Here is a 22,522-nt window from a genome sequence, read left to right on the forward strand (position 1 = left end):
TACATTCATCTATGTTTCCTCCTCCTGCTCGAGAAATTCTTGCAATGCCTGAACTCACACTGAAGATTTATATTGTAATTCAGAAGCTGCAAAGAATACAGAACGCCTTTTAAATCACACAAACATCTCTCTGAGGAAGAAACCATCCCACTGTTTGAGTCAATCCGCTGTCAGCAGACACAGAAAGGAAAGATTAAAGTCATAATTTTAAACTTTAATGTGATATGGATGAACTGTGTCTTCAAACCAGAAAGTAATCAGAGGATTTATCCGGGTTTTTTCTAGTTAAATCCCAGTTTTTGTGCCCCAAATTGATTGGCTTATTCTTCTTAATAGGATTACAGCCCTGTTCTTTTCTCCCTTCAGTTTAAGTCAGTACTTCTTCTTCAATCCCATTTATCTTCAATTCACTTTAAAGTCGATCCTTTGGTGCAATTAATTATAGAAATTACATGTAAATTTTTACATGTAACATGGTTTATTCAATAACTTTGCATTAGTATGAACATCTGTACTGGAAGCTGTTTCCTCTCGTGCATTTATTTGTAAAAGATCCGCACAAAAAGCATCCACCTCATAAAAAGAGAAGAATGGCTTTCACCACATTTAGCCCGACGAGCTGCTTTCCATCTGTTATCAACCAGACAGCAATCGCTTCTATTATTTATAGTACAGCTAACAGCGGCGGTGTTGAAGGGAGGCATATACTTGGAGCTGACTATCTTATTTGTTCACATCTTACCGTTTTTGAGAACCTTTAGAAATGCAGTGACCTAAGTGTCTTCTGTTTGGTGTTGATCGCGTTGCCTCAAAGAAAGGAACAGCCTGTTCTGTCTTCCTCCCCACACAGCAGATAGCCGCAGATTCTTCCTGTTAAAAGGAAGTTTTTCCTTCCCACTGTCATCAGTGATTTGGTGTTATATAATCAAACCGAATTGATTATCTATGCGATGAGTTTACAAAGTTTACTTTAGTCTCTATCAGTGATTCTAAATATTTTTCCTCATTCATCAATTTAAACTTTTTTACGAATTTTTAAAATGTATTTTTATCATCGTGATTATTATTATATCATAAATTTCAGTTTAAAACAAATATTTTTCGACCTTAAATTGAACCCATGAGAGAGAGACAGTGATATATCACTGGTAGAAAAAAAAGGTTTTACTCTTTAAAGTCGGGTTAAATCCCCACAAGTCCAGTTTACCGAACATGCTTGTTTCTTCCTTCATTACACAAATATTTATGGTCCTTTTTGCATGTGCGTGTAAAATGTGTCCGGAAATAATAAGTACATTTATAAGTGCCGCTGGCAGCGAGTGCCACTGATGTGATTATGCTGTTTACGGAGGAGATGCAGTAAAGCAGCGCACTTCGTTTCAGTCATCACTCCTCTTCATGTATTCCTCCTGTCATTGAGTTTTTTTGAGAGCATCCTCACCTTAAATGAGACACTGTGCCGACAAATTAGTATCCCTGAAAATGAAGTTCAACACACACACGCACGCACGCACGCACGCACGCACGCACACACACACACACACACACACACACGATCTGCAGAGTCAAACTAAAAGAGAACAAATAGAAACACTCGACAGTTTTGTTTCTCTAATTTGCATTGACCGGACATAATTACCTCTATTGATGCAGTTTAAACTGTTCAGCAGATGAAGAGTAAAATCTATTCAGAAAACGTTGGTCCCCAAAAGGATTTAAAGTACTTTCTTTACCAGGCAGTATCTGTCGGCCTGAGTCTGTATTTCTATTCATGTGATAATTACTGCGTCTTGCAGGGCTTGAATTAATTTTTCACCGCCAGCAGCAGAGCGAGGACACAGAGGAGACGACTTAAAGGCTGCTGGTTCAATTCCTCGAGTTAAACACAAATAAAAAGCTTTTCTGTGTTTTTTGACTCATATATTACCCAGATCTCTCCATTTTCCTGCCTGCCCCTCTTTTAATTAGCCGATATTGCTGATAATGCAAACTCAGCATTTCTGCAGACTCAATGGTTTCCTTCCAAGTTTCCCAATTAAACAAAAAAGAACAGTAACTCCAGTCTATTCACCTTTGCCACTCTTTCAAACATTGTAAATCACTGACACTCATTAAAAGCCTCAGCTCGCAGGCTGCTGTTCCTGTAAGGCTTTTAATGTGAAAAGTCTGCAGGAAGTGCTTACTCATCAATGAAAGGTATGTTTATGACTGCCGAGTATTTGAATAGTCACTCAAGCTTATGTGAAATATTTGCACCTTTAGTTACACTGAGCCGTTTTTAGCTCTGGATTCTAATTGGCTGCTGCACAAACATCACTTGCTGCAGCTCCATATTAGTATGTAAATGCCTCCAGGCTTGAACTCAATACTTTGAAACGTCAGTACGTAACGGTCACCAAAATGTACATTTGCAGCAGGAATTAGTTTAGGGTAGAGTGTTAATCATTGATGGATCCAAATGTGAAAAATAAGAAAGGTAAAGAAAGATGTGAGCGCCATGCAGAGAGTTAAGGTTGATAAAACTGTCTGAATGCTAAGAAATCCAGATAGAGCTCCCACTTCTTCAGACATTATTTGATCTGAAATCTCAGCTGAAGGACACTGACGGCAGGCAATAATCTGCAAATAAAACTGCAGTAAGTAGGAGGCACGTTTCATCTTTAGATTAGTATTTCAGGCAGAGGACTCGCACCTGCATCATCCATTTACCATTATATTCCCCCGGCGTGTTCTTCCTGCCTCATTAATCCAGCAGAGTCATTGTTCAGAGAGAAATAAGGGCTGTATTGTACCTGCCTGAGCTTGAAATTATTCTCTCACTTCATCCAAAACATCAAAACATATCCATTCACTGCGCAACAACCTGCAGCTCCGACGCTGAGGGCTCCAGGAGAACTCTGAATGAAAACAGAGCTTGTGTTATTAATTGTGTCTGGCTTTCTGTTTTACCCATCAAGTCATAGAAGTATGAGGTATCGCACTCACCAGGCACTGTGTCGATACACTCTAAATATCCCTATTAATATGAATATTTTAATCAAAGAAGGAAAAATAGCTCATTGGCATCAAAGCGGGATGAAACCAGCTCCAATTAGGTCTCAGTTTGGGGAATATGTTCTCCTCTCCTCTTATAATAATGTATGAAATGACATGAAAGGAGTCTCTGGTGCTGATGGAGCCACACATGATTATGATCCGAGTCTGTAGCTCCCCTCAGCTCTCAGGCTACAGCTTCATGATGTGATGCTCTCCCAAATATTAAACAGTTTGAATTTTTCTGCATTCAGCAAGTGCTCAGTTTTCGATTTTAGAATTGGATAATTGCTTCTTCTTTTTTTAATGTGGTGATATAAACCAAATATATCGGCTCTGCCAAAGAGAAGAAAATATCTATGGACCCACGTTTAACGAGGAAAAATACCCAGAGTAAACGGATATGTCAGGTACAGCAGCTAAATCTAAATCTATCACACTCCAGAACATTAATGTCACATAAAACCTTGAACTTTATAGTCTGTGTCATTTAACACTCTAAAATCACACATTAAAAAAACCTGCAGACATGACATGCAAATGAATGCATTAGTGCCAATACCTGCAGTACCTCTAGTTTCCACATGAGGCTCCAAAAGTGAGTCAGTCTCCATAGACTGATGGATAATATGTTAAAATATGTTAATATGTTAAAATGTCCAACTTTACAGCTGAGATAAAAACCTTCAGAGTCTCAATGATGCATTGAGTTTTTCCTTTGCAGTCACCTTTCTCACTCACTATGTATTAACAGACCTCTCTGCATTGAATCATATCTGTTATTAATCTCTGTCTGTCTTCCACAGCAAGTCTCTATCCTGTTTTCCTTCTTCCACCCCAACCGGTCGCAGCAGATGGCCGCCCCTCCCTGAGCCTGGTTCTGCTGGAGGTTTCTTCCTGTTAAAAGGGAGTTTTTCCTTCCCACTGTCACCAAAGTGCTTGCTCATAGGGGGTCATATGATTATTGGGCTTTTCTCTGTATCTACTGTACAATATAAAGCGCCTTGAGGCAACTTTTGTTGTGATTTGGCGCTATATAAATAAAATTGAATTGAATTAATACAAAAAACTGTTTTGACCTCTATGGATGGTTTCCTCCTTCAGAACAACAGTAGTGGAGAAAACCTTTTATTCAACTCTCCTGTTTGAGTTACATCGAGGTTTAAAGCTATGCATTAATATTGCCGTGGCCACTTTCACAGACAGGCTGGTGCCGACAGGGCTAGCTGCTGTCAGCTCTGCATCATCGTAGCTAGTTCATCCAAGTTTACACAGCACATTGAACATGTTTTATCAGTCATTAAGAAAAGCAAAGGCCCAAGGTTAGCAGTACCCTCAGGTTTACCCACAGTTTTATTAATTTTCCATCCATTTGTATTTTTCAGCTGGTTATCGACGCCTCACCTGCAGCGGCTCATGTCCCACAGTTTGAGAAATGCTGCAGTACGTAAAACTTTAAATATATTTTTACTTAAACAGCTGTAATCCACTAACTGGTGATTGCTGATATATTCAAAGAGGTGTGACAGTTTTGCAAACAACACATAATGACTCTTTAAACCAGACAAACCAGCAGAATAAAGAACCCTAAAGAAGGATGCAGGTTGCATTCCAACTCACCACGTCTAAGAAGGTGTTCTCCAGGGACCTGTACTCAGGTGAAGTCTTGTTGAAGAGGTCCTCAGAGAAGTCCATGTTGGTGACGCGCAGGCTGAAGAACACCACCAGCTCCCGGCCGTGGCTGGCCGTGGTCATGGTGGGAGTGGTTAGGTATCTCAGTGGAGGTGTGGCCGTGGTGACAATGGTCCTGTGTTCCTCCTGCACAGACAGGAAGCCGCTCCCCTCTTCTCCCTTTTCCAGGAGCTCATTTGGGTCTGTGGCCACCACGCTGGTTTGATCCAGCTCCACAGCCAGGTCCTGCACAGCTTCTTCCACCATGTCTTCGGTAGCATCCGGCGGGGTGGTGGGGCTTCCGCCTTCTTTTTTTATGTAGCCTCCTAAGTCTTCATCAATAATGACGACAGCTGGCTCGCTTTGCTCTGACTCCACCTCCGGCTCAGCGCTATCACCCTCAGGAGACTCAGTAACAATGGGGACTTCAGATTCCTCTGCTACCTCAAAGAGTCCAGAGTCAATTGTTGGGACGGGTAAAAACACTTCAGAAACATCGACAGAAGCTGCCGGAGGTGTAGGCAGTGAGTCTGAAGCTGGTGGTGCTGTCACACTGATGTCTGTTTCTGGGGATAAATTACTTTTTTGTGTCTCCTCTGGCAACTCTTTAGTGGCTTCTGATGTGCCTGTTGTGTCTGCAGCTGCCACTTTGAAATTTCAGGCAAAAAGGATTAATTAAGTCATGAGTGCACACAAAGGATTTCAACAAATTACCAAAATGTGCCTGTATACATACATAATAAATTCATACAGCTAATGCAGAATCCTCACTTCTGCACTAAGATAAAATCTTACAGAAAAGATCCATCTGATGGAGTCTTTAATAATCAAAAAATAACCCACAACTTTTCATGCAGCACAGACACATTGCACAGTCTGCACTGAAATGTAGGGAGATCACATTTTGGTTTGTACACGGCTCTAAAATTATATAATCAATCCATCAGAAAACATGTAATCATCTCACTTCCATCTCATTTATAATTACTGTAATTCGCCCATATATTATACTCTTTATAGGTTTTACAAAAGAAACACTTAAGTAATGTAACAAGTAGTGTAGTGTAGTGTAGTGAAGCGAACTGATTTCTCCGGCGAGTAATTAAGTACTGCATTACTTTTAAGGAAAGTAAAAAATTATGTGTAGTAAAGTACTTTTTTGAATAACAACCCCAACACTGCTCTTCACACCTGCTCACCTCGTGCTGGACCCTCAGAAACCTCTTCTTCTGCTGGTTTCACATCTGCTGGCTTTTCCTGAATTACTTTTGCTTCAGGTTCAGAGGCCTCTGGCACTAGTTTTTCTGATCTTGTGGCATCAACCACCTCTCCTTTTGGTTCTGAAACATCTTCTACACCTGTGAGTTGTGACTCTTCCTCTGGTTCTTTAACACCCCCCACATTTGGCTCAGGCTGCAAATTTGGAATTACATTTTCGTCCATTTTTTTAATCTCTTCTGTAATTTTTGCTTTTTCCTCTTCTGGTTGTAAAACACTGGGCTGTTCATGCAGTGCTTCTTCTGTCAGATCTTTGACGGTGCTTTCTTCTGCTTCTGCCTTGGGCTCTGAAAATTCAAGGTCCTTCTCTTCAATACCTAGAGTAGTAATTACTTCTGTAATTACTTTTTCTGGCTCTGAAACAGCAACTTCTTGAGATTCTACTATAAACTCTTCCCCTGGCTCTGAGTCTACAGGCACTTTTGTGTCTGGTTTTGCATTTTCAGCTACTTTGTGACCTGGCTCTGAGGTTTCAGCTGGCTCTGAAACTTCAGGCACTTCATTATCTACTTCAGAAACTTCAGGTACTTCTTGACCTGGCTCTGAAGGCGCAGGTACTTCTTGAACTGGCTCTGAAGGCACAGGTACTTCTTGACCTGGCTCCGAAAGTGCAGGTACTTCTTGAACTGGCTCTGAAGGCGCAGGTACTTCTTGAACTGGCTCAGAGGGCGCAGGTATTTCTTGACCTGGCTCAGAAGGCGCAGGTATTTCTTGACCTGGCTCCGAAAGTGCAGGTATTTCTTGACCTGGCTCTGAAGGTGCAGGTACTTCTTGACCTGGCTCCGAAAGTGCAGGTACTTCTTGACCTGGCTCTGAAGGCGCAGGTATTTCTTGACCTGGCTCTGAAGGCGCAGGTACTTCTTGACCTGGCTCTGAAGGCGCAGGTACTTCTTGAACTGGCTCAGAGGGCGCAGGTATTTCTTGACCTGGCTCAGAAGGCGCAGGTATTTCTTGACCTGGCTCCGAAAGTGCAGGTATTTCTTGACCTGGCTCTGAAGGCGCAGGTATTTCTTGACCTGGCTCTGAAGGTGCAGGTACTTCTTGACCTGGCTCCGAAAGTGCAGGTACTTCTTGACCTGGCTCTGAAGGCGCAGGTATTTCTTGACCTGGCTCTGAAGGCGCAGGTACTTCTTGACCTGGCTCTGAAGGCGCAGGTACTTCTTGACCTGGCTCAGAAGGCGCAGGTACTTCTTGACCTGGCTCAGAAGGTGCAGGTACTTCTTGACCTGGCTCAGAAGGCGCAGGTATTTCGTGACCTGGCTCAGAAGGCGCAGGTACTTCTTGACCTGGCTCAGAAGGCGCAGGTATTTCGTGACCTGGCTCAGAAGGCGCAGGTACTTCTTGACCTGGCTCAGAAGGCGCAGGTACTTCTTGTCCTGGCTCCGAAAGCGCAGGTACTTCTTGACCTGGCTCTGAAGGCGCAGGTATTTCTTGACCTGGCTTTGAAGGCGCAAGTACTTCTTGATCTGGCTCCAAAGGCCCAGATACTTCTTGATTTGGTTTTGAGGCCTCGGCTACTTCATGACCTGGCTCTGAAACTACAGTTACCTCTTTTACTGGCTCTGAAACTTCAGGCACTTCATTATCCCTTTCAAAAACCTCATATACTTCTTTTTCTAAATTTGAAACTTCAGGCACTTCTCTGTGTGGTTTCGAAACCTCAGCTACTTCTTGGTCTGGCTCTAAAACTTCAGGCACTTCTTTTTCTGGTTCAGAAACCCCATGTACTTCTTTTTCAACTGATACTTCAGCTACTTTTTCATCAGGGTCTGCAACAGTTGCTCCTAGTTTGTCAGGTTCTTGAAGTTCATCTACCTTGGAAATTTCAGCTACTACTTCTTTTAGTTTAAACACATCAGCTGATTCTTTGACTGTCTCTGAAACTTCAGATACTTCTTTGACTGTCTCTGAAACTTCAGATACTTCTTTGGCTGTCTCTGAAACTTCAGATGATTCTTTGACTGTCTCTGAAACTTCAGATGATTCTTTGACTGGCTCTGAAACTTCAGATGATTCTTTGACTGTCTCTGAAACATCAGATACTTCTTTGGCTGACTCTGAAACTTCAAATACTTCTTTGACTGTCTCTGAAACTTCAGATGATTCTTTGACTGGCTCTGAAACTTCAGATGATTCTTTGACTGTCTCTGAAACATCAGATACTTCTTTGGCTGACTCTGAAACTTCAGATATTCCTTCAACTGTCTCTGAAACTTCAACAGTTGCCTGCAAAACTTTGAGCGATTCTTCATCAGGTTCAACTGCCAACCCACTTTCTGGTTTGAGCAGGCCCTTTTCATTTTCCAACTCTGAAACATCCTTTGTTTCTGAAATATCACCAGCATCGTGGGTTTTAGAGACACCCAAATGTACCTCCTCTTCTTCCTCTGGAAGAGCATTTTCTTCTTCGTCTTCATGAAGTATCACTGTTGGCTTTGTGGGTGGCTGGTCTGTTATGGCGGAGACTGTTGTGATGGGGAGTCTAACATCAGGCGCCTCCTTTGCAGCCGGAATTGTAGTGAATATAATATTAGCGGTTGGGGTAATCTGAACAGTGTCCAATCTAGGACCTTCTCTGTCGTCACCAACAGGACTCAGGTCTCCCTCTGGTATCAGGTTAGGAGACAAACTGACGTAGGGAGCATCTGTCTCCAGCTCAAGAAGTGCAGGAGGGGTGGGAATGTAGTCTCGCACAAGTTTACCGGTTTCATCATGATGAATGGTTTCAATCTCATGTGTAATGATCAGCAATTCTTCTCCCTTCCCCTCTTCCTTTACTGGCCCGGGTTCACTCACATAAATCGACTCATCAGTAACGTCCTCCGAGCCTGGGAGTTGATCGCTGCCCTCTGCCACCCCACTGGTCACTGCTGTCGCATCATCATCTGGGACTGCTGTTGGGTCAAGCAGGATCTCCAGGGCATTTTCCTTCTCCATGGGGGTGAGGGAAACTGCCGGCCAGAATTTGTCAAACTCTGGCTCCACAGTGGAAATTTCCAACTCGTTGTGTGAATCAGGCTCGCTGGACTGTGGAAGGCATGTTGGCAAAAATGAAAAAAAAAAAAAAAAAAAAAAAAAAAAACTATTAGACAACTTTAATTTACAATATTTAAGTCTTAAGGATTGTATTTAAACATGTTACCAATCACACTGAAAGCTGTACAAGACAACACAAACAAAGACTGCTCTAGTGTGACCTGCACAGTTCTGGAGATCAGTTGTCTTCAATTTAATAGAACGTGATGGATAGAGAGCACTGCAGGCTCTATGGGGTTTCATCTGGGGTGGTCTCTCTTTAAAATAAGCCAACTACAGTTTCATTAACCATTATAATGGTCTTACCTGATTCATTACTCCAACTGAAGCGGTGGCTCTCAATGCTGGTAGGAGGATCTTTTCTATGACATTAAAAAAAAGCAGGTTGAAATCAGATAAAACCAATCAGTTACTCATATTTCTCAAAATCTTGTAGTGGAATTATACACCAAGCCTTAAATGCTTTAACTAAATAGAAATAGCTGATTGTCCAAATTAGGAGTTACGTAAAAGTTTCCACCGGATGCTCCAGGTATCACTGAGCCCAAAATTCTCAGTGGAACCACAATGTCATAGAGCTCCAGGGAGCCTGATTATGTAAGGTTTTCTATGTTTACAATTGGCCAGTACAAAACTGAATTAAAGTGAAGCTCTTTAATTCAGTTCCTCATTTTTAATTCAGATAAACGAGGCTTATTTAAAAGAAAGTGTCAGATGGGACGTTTTCGACTGTTTTCTGAGAATTCACTGGAGAAGTCTTTATGAAAGGTGGTTTTTTTGTTACAGACTGTAGCTGTGAATCCTTCTGTATTAAAATAATGTTCTAACATCGTTCTCGTTGAAGACTGAACAATGCCGGTGTTCACATGTTCTAAATAATCATTTGGGTGAAACAAATTTAGGTCCTGAAGAAATTTTTTAGCTTTTGAAGGGCCTGGATCACAGAGGACGATCTGAGACAGCTGTGTCACAGTAGCTGGATGTTGCCCATGCCGTCTAAAAAATGCAAGTAGAGCTGTTCATGACTCTTTACATGCAACTTATTTGTGCGATGACCATATAAATGAAACCAAAGAGTGACCTCTGTGGAGAGATGTTACCTGGTTCAAAGTTAATTGAATCCAGGTCGACTGGAAGGGACGCCTCCTCACGCAGAGCCTTGGTCACCATTTCCCTGAGTGCAGAGTTGGCTGAGGAAGACTTGGGTGTGTCAGTCGCATTCTCTGAAATCTCAGAGGTGATTTGAGGGGAACTGACCTCAAAGACCAGAGAGTAGTGCACCGAGATTCCTCCAGGCCTGAAAGAGGAAATATTATCCTTTTTATTTTTTAAAGATGGCAAAACAGACATGAATATGGGGAGCAGATGAGGGATGACATTCAGTTTCATGGGTAGGTGGGGCAGAGACTCTACAGGGTGAGCTGTGTCAGGGTCAGGAGATACTGCCTCTGAATCTTCTCACTAACCGCGCTGATCAATAAATGTCTGAACTCTGCAAATACAGGTCGACTGTTATGGAGATTTTGTGCTTCTCAGCTTTTGTTTCGTCAGTCCTGTAACATCGTGTTTTAACATAATGCTGCAGATTTCATCGTGATCTCTGCTACGGAGTGTCCTTTGGCAGAAATATCCGCTGTCTTTAAAGCAGCTGAGGATGCATAGGTGGCAAAAATCTCAGATTGGCACATTTGTGAATTGCACTAAGTTTTAGATGCCTGGTCTGTTTCGCTTGTTACTCTCTGATTGGATTTAGGCAATAAAAACTACTAACTACAAACTATGAGTTTGCGCTCATGTATGCATGTGAGATCACAGACACTAAAGGACAGCTTTGACAAAAGGAGCCGACATATGGGAAAGAGTTTCACATACATAGTTAAAAGGTTGCACTGAGAAACACTACTTTTAAAATGCCAGGCATTAATATCTGAAGCTACACTTCAAAAACAAGAAGAGAATATTGAGCTGCATCAATATTCTGCATCGCTATCATCATCAGCAGAGAATAAGCTGATTTGTTAGATGGGACAATTAGAATGCCGATGATGTGAATTTCTTTGTTTTGAGTGAACTGACGAAGTGAAAGCACTTCTTCTTTAGGCCGCGAGATGGTTCTCCATTCGGAACTTGTAAATCACCAGGTTGGTTTTACACTTACTTCCCTCTTATCGCTGTTTTTTGTCTCCTCCACAGACTGTACATAAAGGAAAGGCGTAGTGATCTCCGCCCTAACACACCTTCCACCTTATTTGTCTTGTTGAATCCAATAATAATTACAATAATAAACTTCTTATATTCAAACAACCTAGTGGCACAGACTCATCAGTCACAGATAAATGAGTCCATGCTTCCCCTACCAACGCCAGTCACATGGTCCATTTGAGCACTTCACTAAAATAAGTTTTGTTGTATGTTGTTTGAGTATTTCTACTCCGCTGTATTGTGGTTGTAAACACTCTACTTTGCACTCCATTTATTTATTTACTACAGATTTGAAAACAAATGTACTCATGCATGGTAACATATCGCTCTAAAGCTAAATCACATTTATGATTCTACATAATCTGTACTTTTATTTTAGGTACTAAACATATTTTTATGACTTTTCCTTAAATAAGAGACTGAATACTCTTGTCACTCCTTCGTTTTGTAGAAAGTTACTGTTTTTAATACCTGTGATTCACATGTATTTCTGCAATCCTCCGTGGCTGGCTAACTGAATGAACGCCAGTATAACGCGCTTCCTTTTTCCATCTTTTATGTACAGTCTGTGGTCTCCAGCTACCCCTGACTAAAACATCTGGCTGCTCAAAACATCTTTAAGACTTGAAAACCAAAACAAGCAGCTTAAAGAGGCTAAAATCTCGAGGGGACGCGGTCAGTCAGCCGTAGGTTTGTGAGGTCTTCGTTACGTGTTGTTGTTTGATTTTATTTTTACTGACATGAGTCCAGCTCTTGCTGCTTATTAAGAAGTAAGAACAAGTGTACAGACATGTGAAAATATTCTTGCTCATTGTCATAATTCAAACACTGAGAAAAGTCACTCTTTGCTTTGTTGCAATCTGGCAGGCAGATGAAGGAAGGAGGAGCTGCGAATCCTTCCCGAGATTAGAGGACGAGCTCCCGCTGAGGCCTCACCTCCGTGTTATTGGCCGTGACAGCCCCAGACGCCACAGGGGAAGGCAAATTAATCGGGGGAGCAGCCTGACAATTACAGTATCCACAGGTCTTCCTGTTTCCCTGCTCACCTGTCTTCTCCGACACTGTCACAAACTTCATGAAAAAGCATCTGTGCTCCTTGTGTTCACCTGTAACGCGATTGCGATTCACAGGAAGCTGTCCGCCTGTCTGAGCAGTTATTTGGTCCCCGTGCAGATCTTTTCACTGAGCTGTGTGAACAGTTTGGGGGGAAATAATCCCCCCTCTGTGAGTCTAACTCGGACACAAATAAAAGCTGAGCCGCATGTTGGCAGGAAACTGAACACAAACACACAACAGGAGGCGGATACTACAGGGGATGTTTCATCTCTTGGTGCCATTTACCCGTCAGTGTCCTGGGTCTCGCTTACATTGGGGAGAAGAAAAGAAGGCATTAGAGCTGGAAATGAAAGTGTAACAGAAAGAAAGGCACCACCAGGATGACAAGAGCCACAAGAAATGAGCCATTTGAGTGTCACTTTAAATTCTAAGTAGCTGACAGCTGGTAACTGTGCAGGGGCGGGTCTAGCAAAGTGTTGCCAGGGGTCCATGTAGGGCATTAAAAGGGAAAGAGGGGCACAAGGAAATACTTTCTTATTCTCATTTAAAATGCCTCACTTTTAAAAAAAATAATTATCTGAGTCTTACAACAAACAATTGATAGATTGATACATATATACCATCAGAACAGTGTACATCACTGTCACAACAGTGTTTATTTTCATTCAAAGGCTTTATGATTTTTCCTATAATGGTTAAAATGCCCGGGACGATTTTTTTGTCCCAGTCCAGCCCTGTATGCAGCTCATCTGCAGTCTGGTGTTGCCTACATCTTCCGATTCAGAAGGAAGAATTTCCGAGTTCTGAGTACAATCGAAAGCACCACGACTGCAGTTTTTGTGTTGGATGTAAAAAGCAGGCTAGGATAGAATCAGGCGTGGGATTTCTCTCATGGAAATGATTACATTATTTTTTCCTTTAATTGGTAGGTGGCACAGTGCACTTGTGGCAAGTAAGCAAGCTAGAAGACTGGAAATCTTGCTGGGTATCCAGTTACGGAAGCAACACATTAACAAGAGAATTCTGAGTAAAACCAAAGTTACTTTCCCTAGTAACTAGTTACTCTGAAAGTAACGAGTAACTTGAAGTAACTGAGTTACTTTTGATAGAAGTAACTAGTAATGTAACTAAGTTACTAATTTAAAGTAACTTACCCAACACTGGTTGTAATATTACTCTTTCTGGGTCACAAAATAAACTTTTAAGATATTTTGAGGCGTGAATGTAGTTGTGTAAATGTCAGATATCTGCTTGGTTTACAAGACATCACATATTTGCAAAAGTGCTCCGACGTTTTTGGAGATCTGACACCCACCATCTCGAAGCTAACGGGAGGTCGAGACCTACTACAGCCGGGAGGAACACCGCTTTCCTGGCACATCGTGCCTCAACCTCCCGGTCGGCTTCGAGCTGGCGGCCTCCGAAGAATGCGGTTTAGACTTTTGCGAGATCTCGCAAAACTTTTGTGAGATCCCAAGTTTGTTTTGCGAGAACTCGCAAAAGTCTGTCTTAATTTTTTTTTCTCCCATGTCCCTTGCGGGGCTCCATAGTGTGGCATTTTAATGAATGCAGAACACCTGATGGTTATGTCAATAGTTTGAAGTGGTTATAAAATAACGGGTAAAAGGTAAATGGCTGCAAATAACTTTTTAACTTTTTTTAAAATTGACAATTTATATTTGCATTTAAAGTTATGAAATATGATTCAATAAACATGTTTGTGGTTGTTAAAAAATATAACTTTTTCAACTCAGATTTTATGTTTTTTGTCTGATTTTAGATCAATTGTGTTAATACAGTATGTCAAAATGAAAACATAACTGTAAATTCAGACACGTAAGGATGTGCTGAAAAGATTGATACCAAACAAGGCGAAGTAAATAGTTTTTAAAGGTGAGGCAAAAGTAGTTAAAAATGGCCAATTATACCCTGGACCCCAGAGGGTTAAAGAATTTTTTAAAACGCAATAGTTACTTTTCAAGTAATTAATTACTTTTAATATCTTGTAACTCAGTTACTAACTCAGTTACTTTTCTGAAGAAGTAACTAGTAACTATAATTAATTACTTTTTCAAAGTAACTTGCCCAACACTGCATGTGAAAGCGTTTAATGAGACTTCTTCAAGAAGTCCTCTTCACAGTCACATATGCTCAGAGACACAACGGCGCCCCCTGGTTGGTGAACAGTTGCTTGGTGCAATTGACCTCAAACAGTACAGTGAAGCACTAAAATCCTTCTCATAGTTGCTTTGGTTACAAGCAGGTTGTCACGAAGATGCCGACCTGTCTGCAAACACTCGGAGACTCAGTGAGCAGCAGTGAAACATGCAGGATTACCAGTGGTGTCTACGGTGACATTCTCAGAGTTTTGGGGTTGAAGCTGAGGTACCGGGTGGTGAAACTGGTCTAGAGGTGCACGTGAGGATGAAAGGTGAATATAAGATTTATAACCGCAGATGTCTGCACAGGCGTGGGAATGCTAGCCCGCAATAACAGAGTCACAAACAAAGCAAAGTGCTGATCATCTGAGTCAGAAAATGAAATGAGCAAGTGTTACTTTTATGTGCAGCCAGTTTGGTGGCAGGGTCGTCCAGGTGAAGTATGTTATCGGAGATAATTTCATTCTTTGGTTTTTAAGGAAGCTAAAACAGGCAGGATGCACAGACATCTGTGTGTGAAGGAACAGCATTAATCGATTACTCTTACATCAGGTCATATTGTGGTTAGAATAAATGCCCCATGCTGCTGCGAGGTGGCTGTACGGGAGGCGTCTTGAATAATTTTGCTTCGCTAAATGTTAGAAAAGCTCATAATCGTATTTGGCGCCTTGGTCAAGGGCTTTATGTGGACGTGAAAAAACCATATCAGGCATATATTTGTGATTGAGCCTTGGTGCGCTCGGTGAAACTGAATTCGAAACGCTTGGATTATAGAATCATGCAAAACAAAGCGCTCTGTGACGAACGGTTGAATGTTTGCTTAATTCATTCCTGTTTGACTGATTTCAAACCAAGTTTTTTTTCCTAAACGGTTAAAAATGACTTTGTTTTTGAGGAAAAACTATAATAATATTTTCTTCCCCCGTCAGGTTTCGATGCTGGCCCGCTGTCACTGCTTATAAACTGGAAACGCATCCAGCAGAGATAAATAATCTTTCCATTCAGTCTTGTTAGTAGTGGCACGAAACATTCGCCTGCGGCGGTGTCTGAAACAATCCGACTCACAACCGGCCTCTTATCTATTCACAGGCCGCCCACGCCAACTGATCTGCTCGTTTCAGATGTGATGAAATTATCGAGCCTCGCTGGATTGCCTCGCTGCCACCACCACCACACTGGAGAGATTTGATTACTCAGATGTATGCTTCACGGTTCGAACTCACCTGATACCCAGCACATGGATGGATCTAAATCCAGGAAGTTTATCAAAGACATGCTGCATCTGCAAAGGAAAGAAACAAACTTCTTTATACCGTCGTCACCCTCTTCCCGCTCCAACATAATCAGTTCTGGGCCACCAAACAAGAGCCAGCGTGTGAACATGCACAAACACCGCATGAATGGGAAACCCCCGTTGATATCTATCTTTGGGCGAGTTAAGCACCTGGACACTTATGACATAATCGTCTTTAAGAGCTCCATCAGGCAGCATCCCGCTGCGCCTTGCGTGACTTTAAAGGACCCAGCTGCCTTTCTTTAGCATCAGAAAAAGAGAAAATAACTTTGAAGGACTCGATTTCTCAGCAGGGGACACGACATGACTCGCAGCAAGGAGCCCAGAGCAAGGAGACAAAAGGAAAACCCTCGTAGGGAGAGCGGGCTGGGGGTAATCTTCTCCCTTTCTCTGAACCCTGACCTCGCTGCCCTGTGGTGTAAGCTTCTTTACTATCAGCCTGGACCAGCAGCGCCGGCACAGACGGACGCTGATAGAGGAAGAGGAGGAGGAGGAAGGGCAGGAGATCAGACTGTCACAAGCGAAGCTCGTTCAGAAACTGAGAAATAAAGATTTAGTTCTTTGATTAAAAGTGCAGACTGAGCCTGATGCAGCAATGCAGAATTAACCAATCAGAGTTATTTAATTCTTCCGTTGCAGCCGTTGTAAAGAGCGAGACCCAGGAAGAACAAGGTCATTACACGAAGAGTGCCTCCCACCTCAACCCCTCAGAATCAGCTGATGTTTTTACAGCAACTTGAGCCCAGATCTTCCCCTCATATGTTGGTTGAAATTTGCTGATTTGTCATTATTTTTCCAGCGTTTCTCAGTGTTTGGCAGATATCCACAAGAAAGTGTCAGTGTGGAAAAACACGTTTAAACTACTTGTGTATGATATCCAGTAACCAGCTCTGAACATCAATGTCATGGGATATATCATAGTTTAAATAAATTGCACCAGTTTAACACAGAGGACCTGAAAAGAGTGCTGGTACCCTGGATGTTTGATATTTTCTGATAATTTTCTGAGGAAAACTGCAGAAAAAGTGAACTTTAAACGAGTTTCCACATGGTGGAGGACCCAAATGCAGACACGCGAAACAAAACCTTTAACAGAAAGCGAGCCGTTTATTGTGGCTGATAAAAAGTACAAACCAAACAGCTAGGCAAAATCAATTTGACCCTAAAAGAAAAAGCCTAAAATGAGAAAACTAGAAAGTAAACATAAAAAACCTTGAACACGGAAACCTGGGGAGATTACGTAAATACCTGAAAGCACAAAACCTTGGAAACATGGCATGAACATAACAGATGACCTGACAATAAATGAATAACAACAGACTACATAAATACACAAGAGGGTGACGAGGGAAACGAGACGTAAACTGGGAGCTTGACACGAGAGACAGAGAGGGAGTGAGACATGACGGGCTGAAGAAACATACATGGATACACATGACAGACAGGGGAGACATGGAACAGAGCACAGGGAGGACACATGTAAACAAGAAGGGTTGATGAGAAAACTGGACCAGACAAATGAAACTAAACATACAGCAAATGCTAAGAAAAACTAACATATTCCAAACACAAAGAATTCACAAAAAGACGATAACCTCAAAATGCTGGGTCATAATCACTTTGTCTTTTGCAGTTTAGGGAGCTTAGGTTTATTTTCCCACTTCTCTCTATTGGTTTGAGTGAGGTAGTTTTTTTTTATTCTCATCAGTAGAGGTTGGAAAAAAAGGAATCAGGAGGTCTCACCTGGTCCTGCAGGTGTTGTGCCAGGTCGATGTACTGAGGGGAATCCGGGTCATCCAGCAGCTCTCTGTAACCCGGATCCACCAGGTCGATACTGAACTCCACGATCTGCTCCACCGGACTATCTGGGACGACGTTTGGAAGCTCCGGGTCCTTCAGGACGGCAAACGAGACAAATGAGAGGTGCTAAAAAGGGACAGCTTACGTGCGTCTCTTCGTTATGCTTTAACATTTTAATTTGCATTTCCAAATACATGAAACTGACTGGTATCAGAGAAAATAACAAATCTGCTTGTGTGAATAGAACCACATATGCAGACGAGAAAAAAGAAACGATAGAGCGGGAAATTCAGGCTGAAAGCTCTTTTTATGATTCATATTTCAACAACCATAAGGATCAAAAGGAAGTTTTCATACATCCAAGCACAACAGGAAATAGCGTATCTCTTTGTTTATGTTTGAAACTAAAGCAAAGATATTCCATAATGAAAGTATGAGGAAAAAAATGGCTGCAAACATGAAATAGGCTCGTACCTGTATGTTTAACGCTCCTGTAGGCCGTGAAAGAGCAACGACCTCACTGCTGCGGTCATTTCAGAGAACAGTCAGCAGCGAAATGACGCCATGTTCCCTGCTTTAAAGGAGTTTGATGTCAAATGTCAGCCCGGGCTTTTTGTCCTCCTCCTCTCACCGTAACCATGAATAGGTCAGTGGTGTGAAAAAGCAGTAATTATCTGAGGGGGAGGAGTGAGGCGCTTAACAGCTCCACCTGTGCAGCAGGTAAACCCGCTGTCTGCAGACTGAAGGTCATGTGATCCTTCTCCAACAAACACAGCTGCCAACGTGCACATCTTTCAGGTTTTTGCAAAGCTGGCTTTTTCTTTTATTAGCAACTGTTTCACTGAAATGAGCTGAAAAGAAATTGATGTGACTAAAAATAAGTGCAAAAAACTTCACTGGCTGAAAACTGGCTGAGGTGTTAAGTGAAGTGTGAATGAAGTTTGTGCCTCCGTTCATCTTGTGTTCAGCTGGTGATTATCAGAAAACCTCCATCTGACGTCTGATGTGCAGTCGAGGACATTTCAAGAACAACCAGAGGAAAGCTAAAGGAAGCACGAGGACCACAGAAGAATTAAATGTAAGAATCTGTCACTCGATGGAATTTGACAAAGTAATAACTGATCCCAGCACTGTGAACAGTTTTTAAAAAACTAGACACCACCAGGTCCCGTGGATGTGATGGGACTTTCTCCTAAACACTGTGTCTGCTGTTGTGACTCCAGCTTGTAGTCTGTTGTTTCGGCTCTCAGCTGACTCAATCTTCATCCCTAAAATAATGAGACCCGTAGCTCTAACGTAACCATGATGAAATGCTTTGTTTGCATTCTGGTAGAGATGCTGTGGAGTGAAGCAGAGATCTGATGATGCTTTGATGGGTCTGAGCTCAGCGTTAAACACCAGCCTCCCTCACAGTCTCCTAAACAACACGACACACAAAGGTGTGTATTTTTTATATAATTAAAAAACAGCAGCAGGTGGAAAGTAACCTGGCTGTTTCACTCGTGCAGGAGTACAGGACACCCCCCCAGGGTTGTGTGAGCTCTCTCCTTCCTGCAGTATACAAACAAGCTTGTGATTCAATTCTCAGATCATATAGAAATTCTGTTTGCTTATATAAGAGAGAGGGCAGGGACGCTGCTTTGGTGGGAGGGCAAAACCAAATGTTAAATGTAAATGAAACCGAGGGAAGATCGCTGATCTGAGATCAGGCGCTGACCTTGGTTGTCAGTTAAAACCGGTTTGAAGCGTTGTTGTTGCCCCTTTTTTAAAGAAGGCTAACAGCACAGCGGGAGGATATTATTTTATAAGGGACCTATTGAATCTATTATCAGTTTTGGTATTACGTTTGGTAACCTGTCTGTTGAGCTCAGATCACAAACTCAAAATCTGATCAACAGGGCTGCAAATCTGGGCTCTGTGTGGATCTGATATCATGTTTATTTTAGGCCATGTGCTCCCTTGTTTGTCCGAGACAATAAAGTCTAATCAAATCTACCTTCTTCTTTTCCCACAAAGGGAATCCCGAGCTACTTCCTCCTGCTTTTCCTGGTGGACCCCAAGGCATCCCCAGGTCAGAGGCGATATAATCTGGGTGTGCGGATTTTATCCACTGCAGTGTTACCCTGAGCAAGCCTCTCCAATTCCCACTGAAGGTCACTGTTGACTGAAACCAGGAGGACATTGGAGGACATCAGAGGGCTGGTGGTTTACGTGCCACAGGACCTTCGTTTTAGCACTTTGTTTTGCTTTGTTCTTAATCACCTTTTTCACCGTCTTCTTGTTTTCACACTACACTACACAAACGCTGTGGGAATAAGAACGAGGTGGATTATGCTGGTGCAGGAACCGGAGGGCTCACTGTTGTTTTGGCTCGGACAGATGTGAAAGAAGACAAAACCGATCTTTGTGCTTGTCTTATTTATCGATGTAGCGTTAAAAAAGAAAATCTTTGCTTGTGATTTGTCCACAGTGCGACGTCATCCCTGCAGTGGGTCATACAGCGGGACAATGATCCCAAGCAACAGCAGATCTCAGAACGGCTGAGAGAGAAAAGAATCGAGGTGCTGCGACGGTCCAGACCTCAGCCTGACTGACATGCTGTGCTCAGAGAGCTGTGCACAGACAAATACTGCAAACCTCAATGAACTTATGCAACACTGTGAAGAAGAGTGGGCCAGAATCCCTCCACAGTGACATGAGAGGCTGATAAATCACACAGAAAATGATTACTTCAGCTTATTGCTGGTAAAAGTGGTTCTACTCCATCATCAGAGTAAATTAGTTTTCACAGGACTGGTTGAAGGATAAACCTTTGAGTTCTCAAGTACGGAGCAGTTAGTAAGCAGCTCTTAATGGGTTACTTACAGGTGATTACAGGTTAAGAAAGAGGACAGAGGGACAGAAGTGATGCCTTTCACTCAAATTAACTGATGTATAATTTCATGAACGCCCCAGCGTGACATTTTCAGCCTGTCAGACACTTGAGCTCCTTCCTCCTTCAGCTTCCTGCGGCAGATAAGAGCGCCAGATTGATACTTCGTATGTAAATGTAAGTGCTCCTCTGTACCTCTTTGAGCTCCTTGGCAGGGTGGCTCGTTTCAGGGGCGGAGCTTGGAGAGGCACTCGTGGAACTGAAGAAGACAGTGGTGCTGGTGACGAGCACTGGGGGCGCTGACGGGGGATCGGTCTGAGCCTCAGGACCTGAAGAGAGACAGGAGCAACGTTAATCTCAGAATAAACCAACTACAATCTACCTGTATAATATATTTGTGTATACAGGGAGTGCAGAATTATTAGGCAAATGAGTATTTTGTCCACATCATCCTCTTCATGCATGTTGTCTTACTCCAAGCTGTATAGGCTTGAAAGCCTACTACCAATTAAGCATATTAGGTGATGTGCATCTCTATAATGAGAAGGGATGTGGTCTAATGACATCAACACCCTATATCAGGTGTGCATAATTATTAGGCAACGTCCTTTCCTTTGGCAAAATGGGTCAAAAGAAGGACTTGACAGGCTCAGAAAAGTCAAAAATAGTGAGATATCTTGCAGAGGGATGCAGCAGTCTCAAAATTGCAAAGCTTCTGAAGCGTGATCATCGAACAATCAAGCGTTTCATTCAAAATAGTCAACAGGGTCGCAAGAAGCGTGTGGAAAAACCAAGGCGCAAAATAACTGCCCATGAACTGAGAAAAGTCAAGCGTGCAGCTGCCAAGATGCCACTTGCCACCAGTTTGGCCATATTTCAGAGCTGCAACATCACTGGAGTGCCCAAAAGCACAAGGAGTGCAATACTCAGAGACATGGCCAAGGTAAGAAAGGCTGAAAGACGACCACCACTGAACAAGACACACAAGCTGAAACGTCAAGACTGGGCCAAGAAATATCTCAAGACTGGTTTTTCTAAGGTTTTATGGACTGATGAAATGAGAGTGAGTCTTGATGGGCCAGATGGATGGGTCCGTGGCTGGATTGGTAAAGGGCAGAGAGCTTCAGTCCGACTCAGACGCCAGCAAGGTGGAGGTGGAGTACTGGTTTGGGGTGGTATCATCAAAGATGAGCTTGTGGGGCCTTTTCGGGTTGAGGATGGAGTCAAGCTCAACTCCCAGTCCTACTGCCAGTTTCTGGAAGACACCTTCTTCAAGCAGTGGTACAGGAAGAAGTCTGCATCCTTCAAGAAAAACATGATTTTCATGCAGGACAATGCTCCATCACACGCGTCCAAGTACTCCACAGCGTGGCTGGCAAGAAAGGGTATAAAAGAAGAAAAACTAATGACATGGCCTCCTTGTTCACCTGATCTGAACCCCATTGAGAACCTGTGGTCCATCATCAAATGTGAGATTTACAAGGAGGGAAAACAGTACACCTCTCTGAACAGTGTCTGGGAGGCTGTGGTTGCTGCTGCACGCAATGTTGATGGTGAACAGATCAAAACACTGACAGAATCCATGGATGGCAGGCTTTTGAGTGTCCTTGCAAAGAAAGGTGGCTATATTGGTCGCTGATTTGTTTTTGTTTTGTTTTTGAATGTCAGAAATGTATATTTGTGAATGTGCAGATGTTATATTGGTTTCGCTGGTAAAAATAAATAATTGAAATGGGTATATATTTGTTTTTTGTTAAGTTGCCTAATAATTATGCACAGTAATAGTCACCTGCACACACAGATATCCCCCTAAAATAGCTAAAACTAAAAACAAACTAAAAACTACTTCCAAAAACATTCAGCTTTGATATTAATGAGTTTTTTGGGTTCATTGAGAACATGGTTGTTGTTCAATAATAAAATTATTCCTCAAAAATACAACTTGCCTAATAATTCTGCACTCCCTGTACGACAATATACAATGAAAACAGTAAAAAACTATCAGTGTATAAACAGATGACATGCATTCCGCTGAAGATGTCCTACCTGTGATCTCCGGGAGCTTCTGCGTTGGTGCAGGAGTCGTCGCTCCCCTGCAGAAAGACAAACACATCATGACAC

The 22,522-nt window shown here is 42.4% G+C and overlaps 1 protein-coding gene across 1 annotated transcript in view; it reads right to left on the reverse strand.

Moving 5' to 3' along the window:
• Nucleotides 1-22,522, reverse strand: part of LOC146617629 (uncharacterized) — a 55,776-nt gene that overhangs the window by 17,860 nt on the left and 15,394 nt on the right. The window contains exons 5-15 of the mRNA XM_085373503.1: nucleotides 22,448-22,494; nucleotides 20,597-20,730; nucleotides 17,473-17,622; nucleotides 15,659-15,717; nucleotides 12,562-12,582; nucleotides 10,119-10,315; nucleotides 9,325-9,380; nucleotides 7,389-9,009; nucleotides 6,969-7,208; nucleotides 5,904-6,728; nucleotides 4,654-5,351 (exon numbers count right to left, since the gene is read on the reverse strand). Coding sequence (XP_085229629.1) covers nucleotides 4,654-5,351; nucleotides 5,904-6,728; nucleotides 6,969-7,208; nucleotides 7,389-9,009; nucleotides 9,325-9,380; nucleotides 10,119-10,315; nucleotides 12,562-12,582; nucleotides 15,659-15,717; nucleotides 17,473-17,622; nucleotides 20,597-20,730; nucleotides 22,448-22,494 — 4,048 coding nt within the window. The remainder of the gene's footprint in view (nucleotides 1-4,653; nucleotides 5,352-5,903; nucleotides 6,729-6,968; nucleotides 7,209-7,388; nucleotides 9,010-9,324; nucleotides 9,381-10,118; nucleotides 10,316-12,561; nucleotides 12,583-15,658; nucleotides 15,718-17,472; nucleotides 17,623-20,596; nucleotides 20,731-22,447; nucleotides 22,495-22,522) is intronic.

The sequence above is a fragment of the Diplotaxodon limnothrissa genome, linkage group LG15 (genome assembly GCF_057381915.1).
Source record: "Diplotaxodon limnothrissa isolate DT_005_m linkage group LG15, D_limnothrissa_male_GT1.1, whole genome shotgun sequence".
Classification (NCBI taxonomy): Eukaryota; Metazoa; Chordata; class Actinopteri; order Cichliformes; family Cichlidae; genus Diplotaxodon; species Diplotaxodon limnothrissa.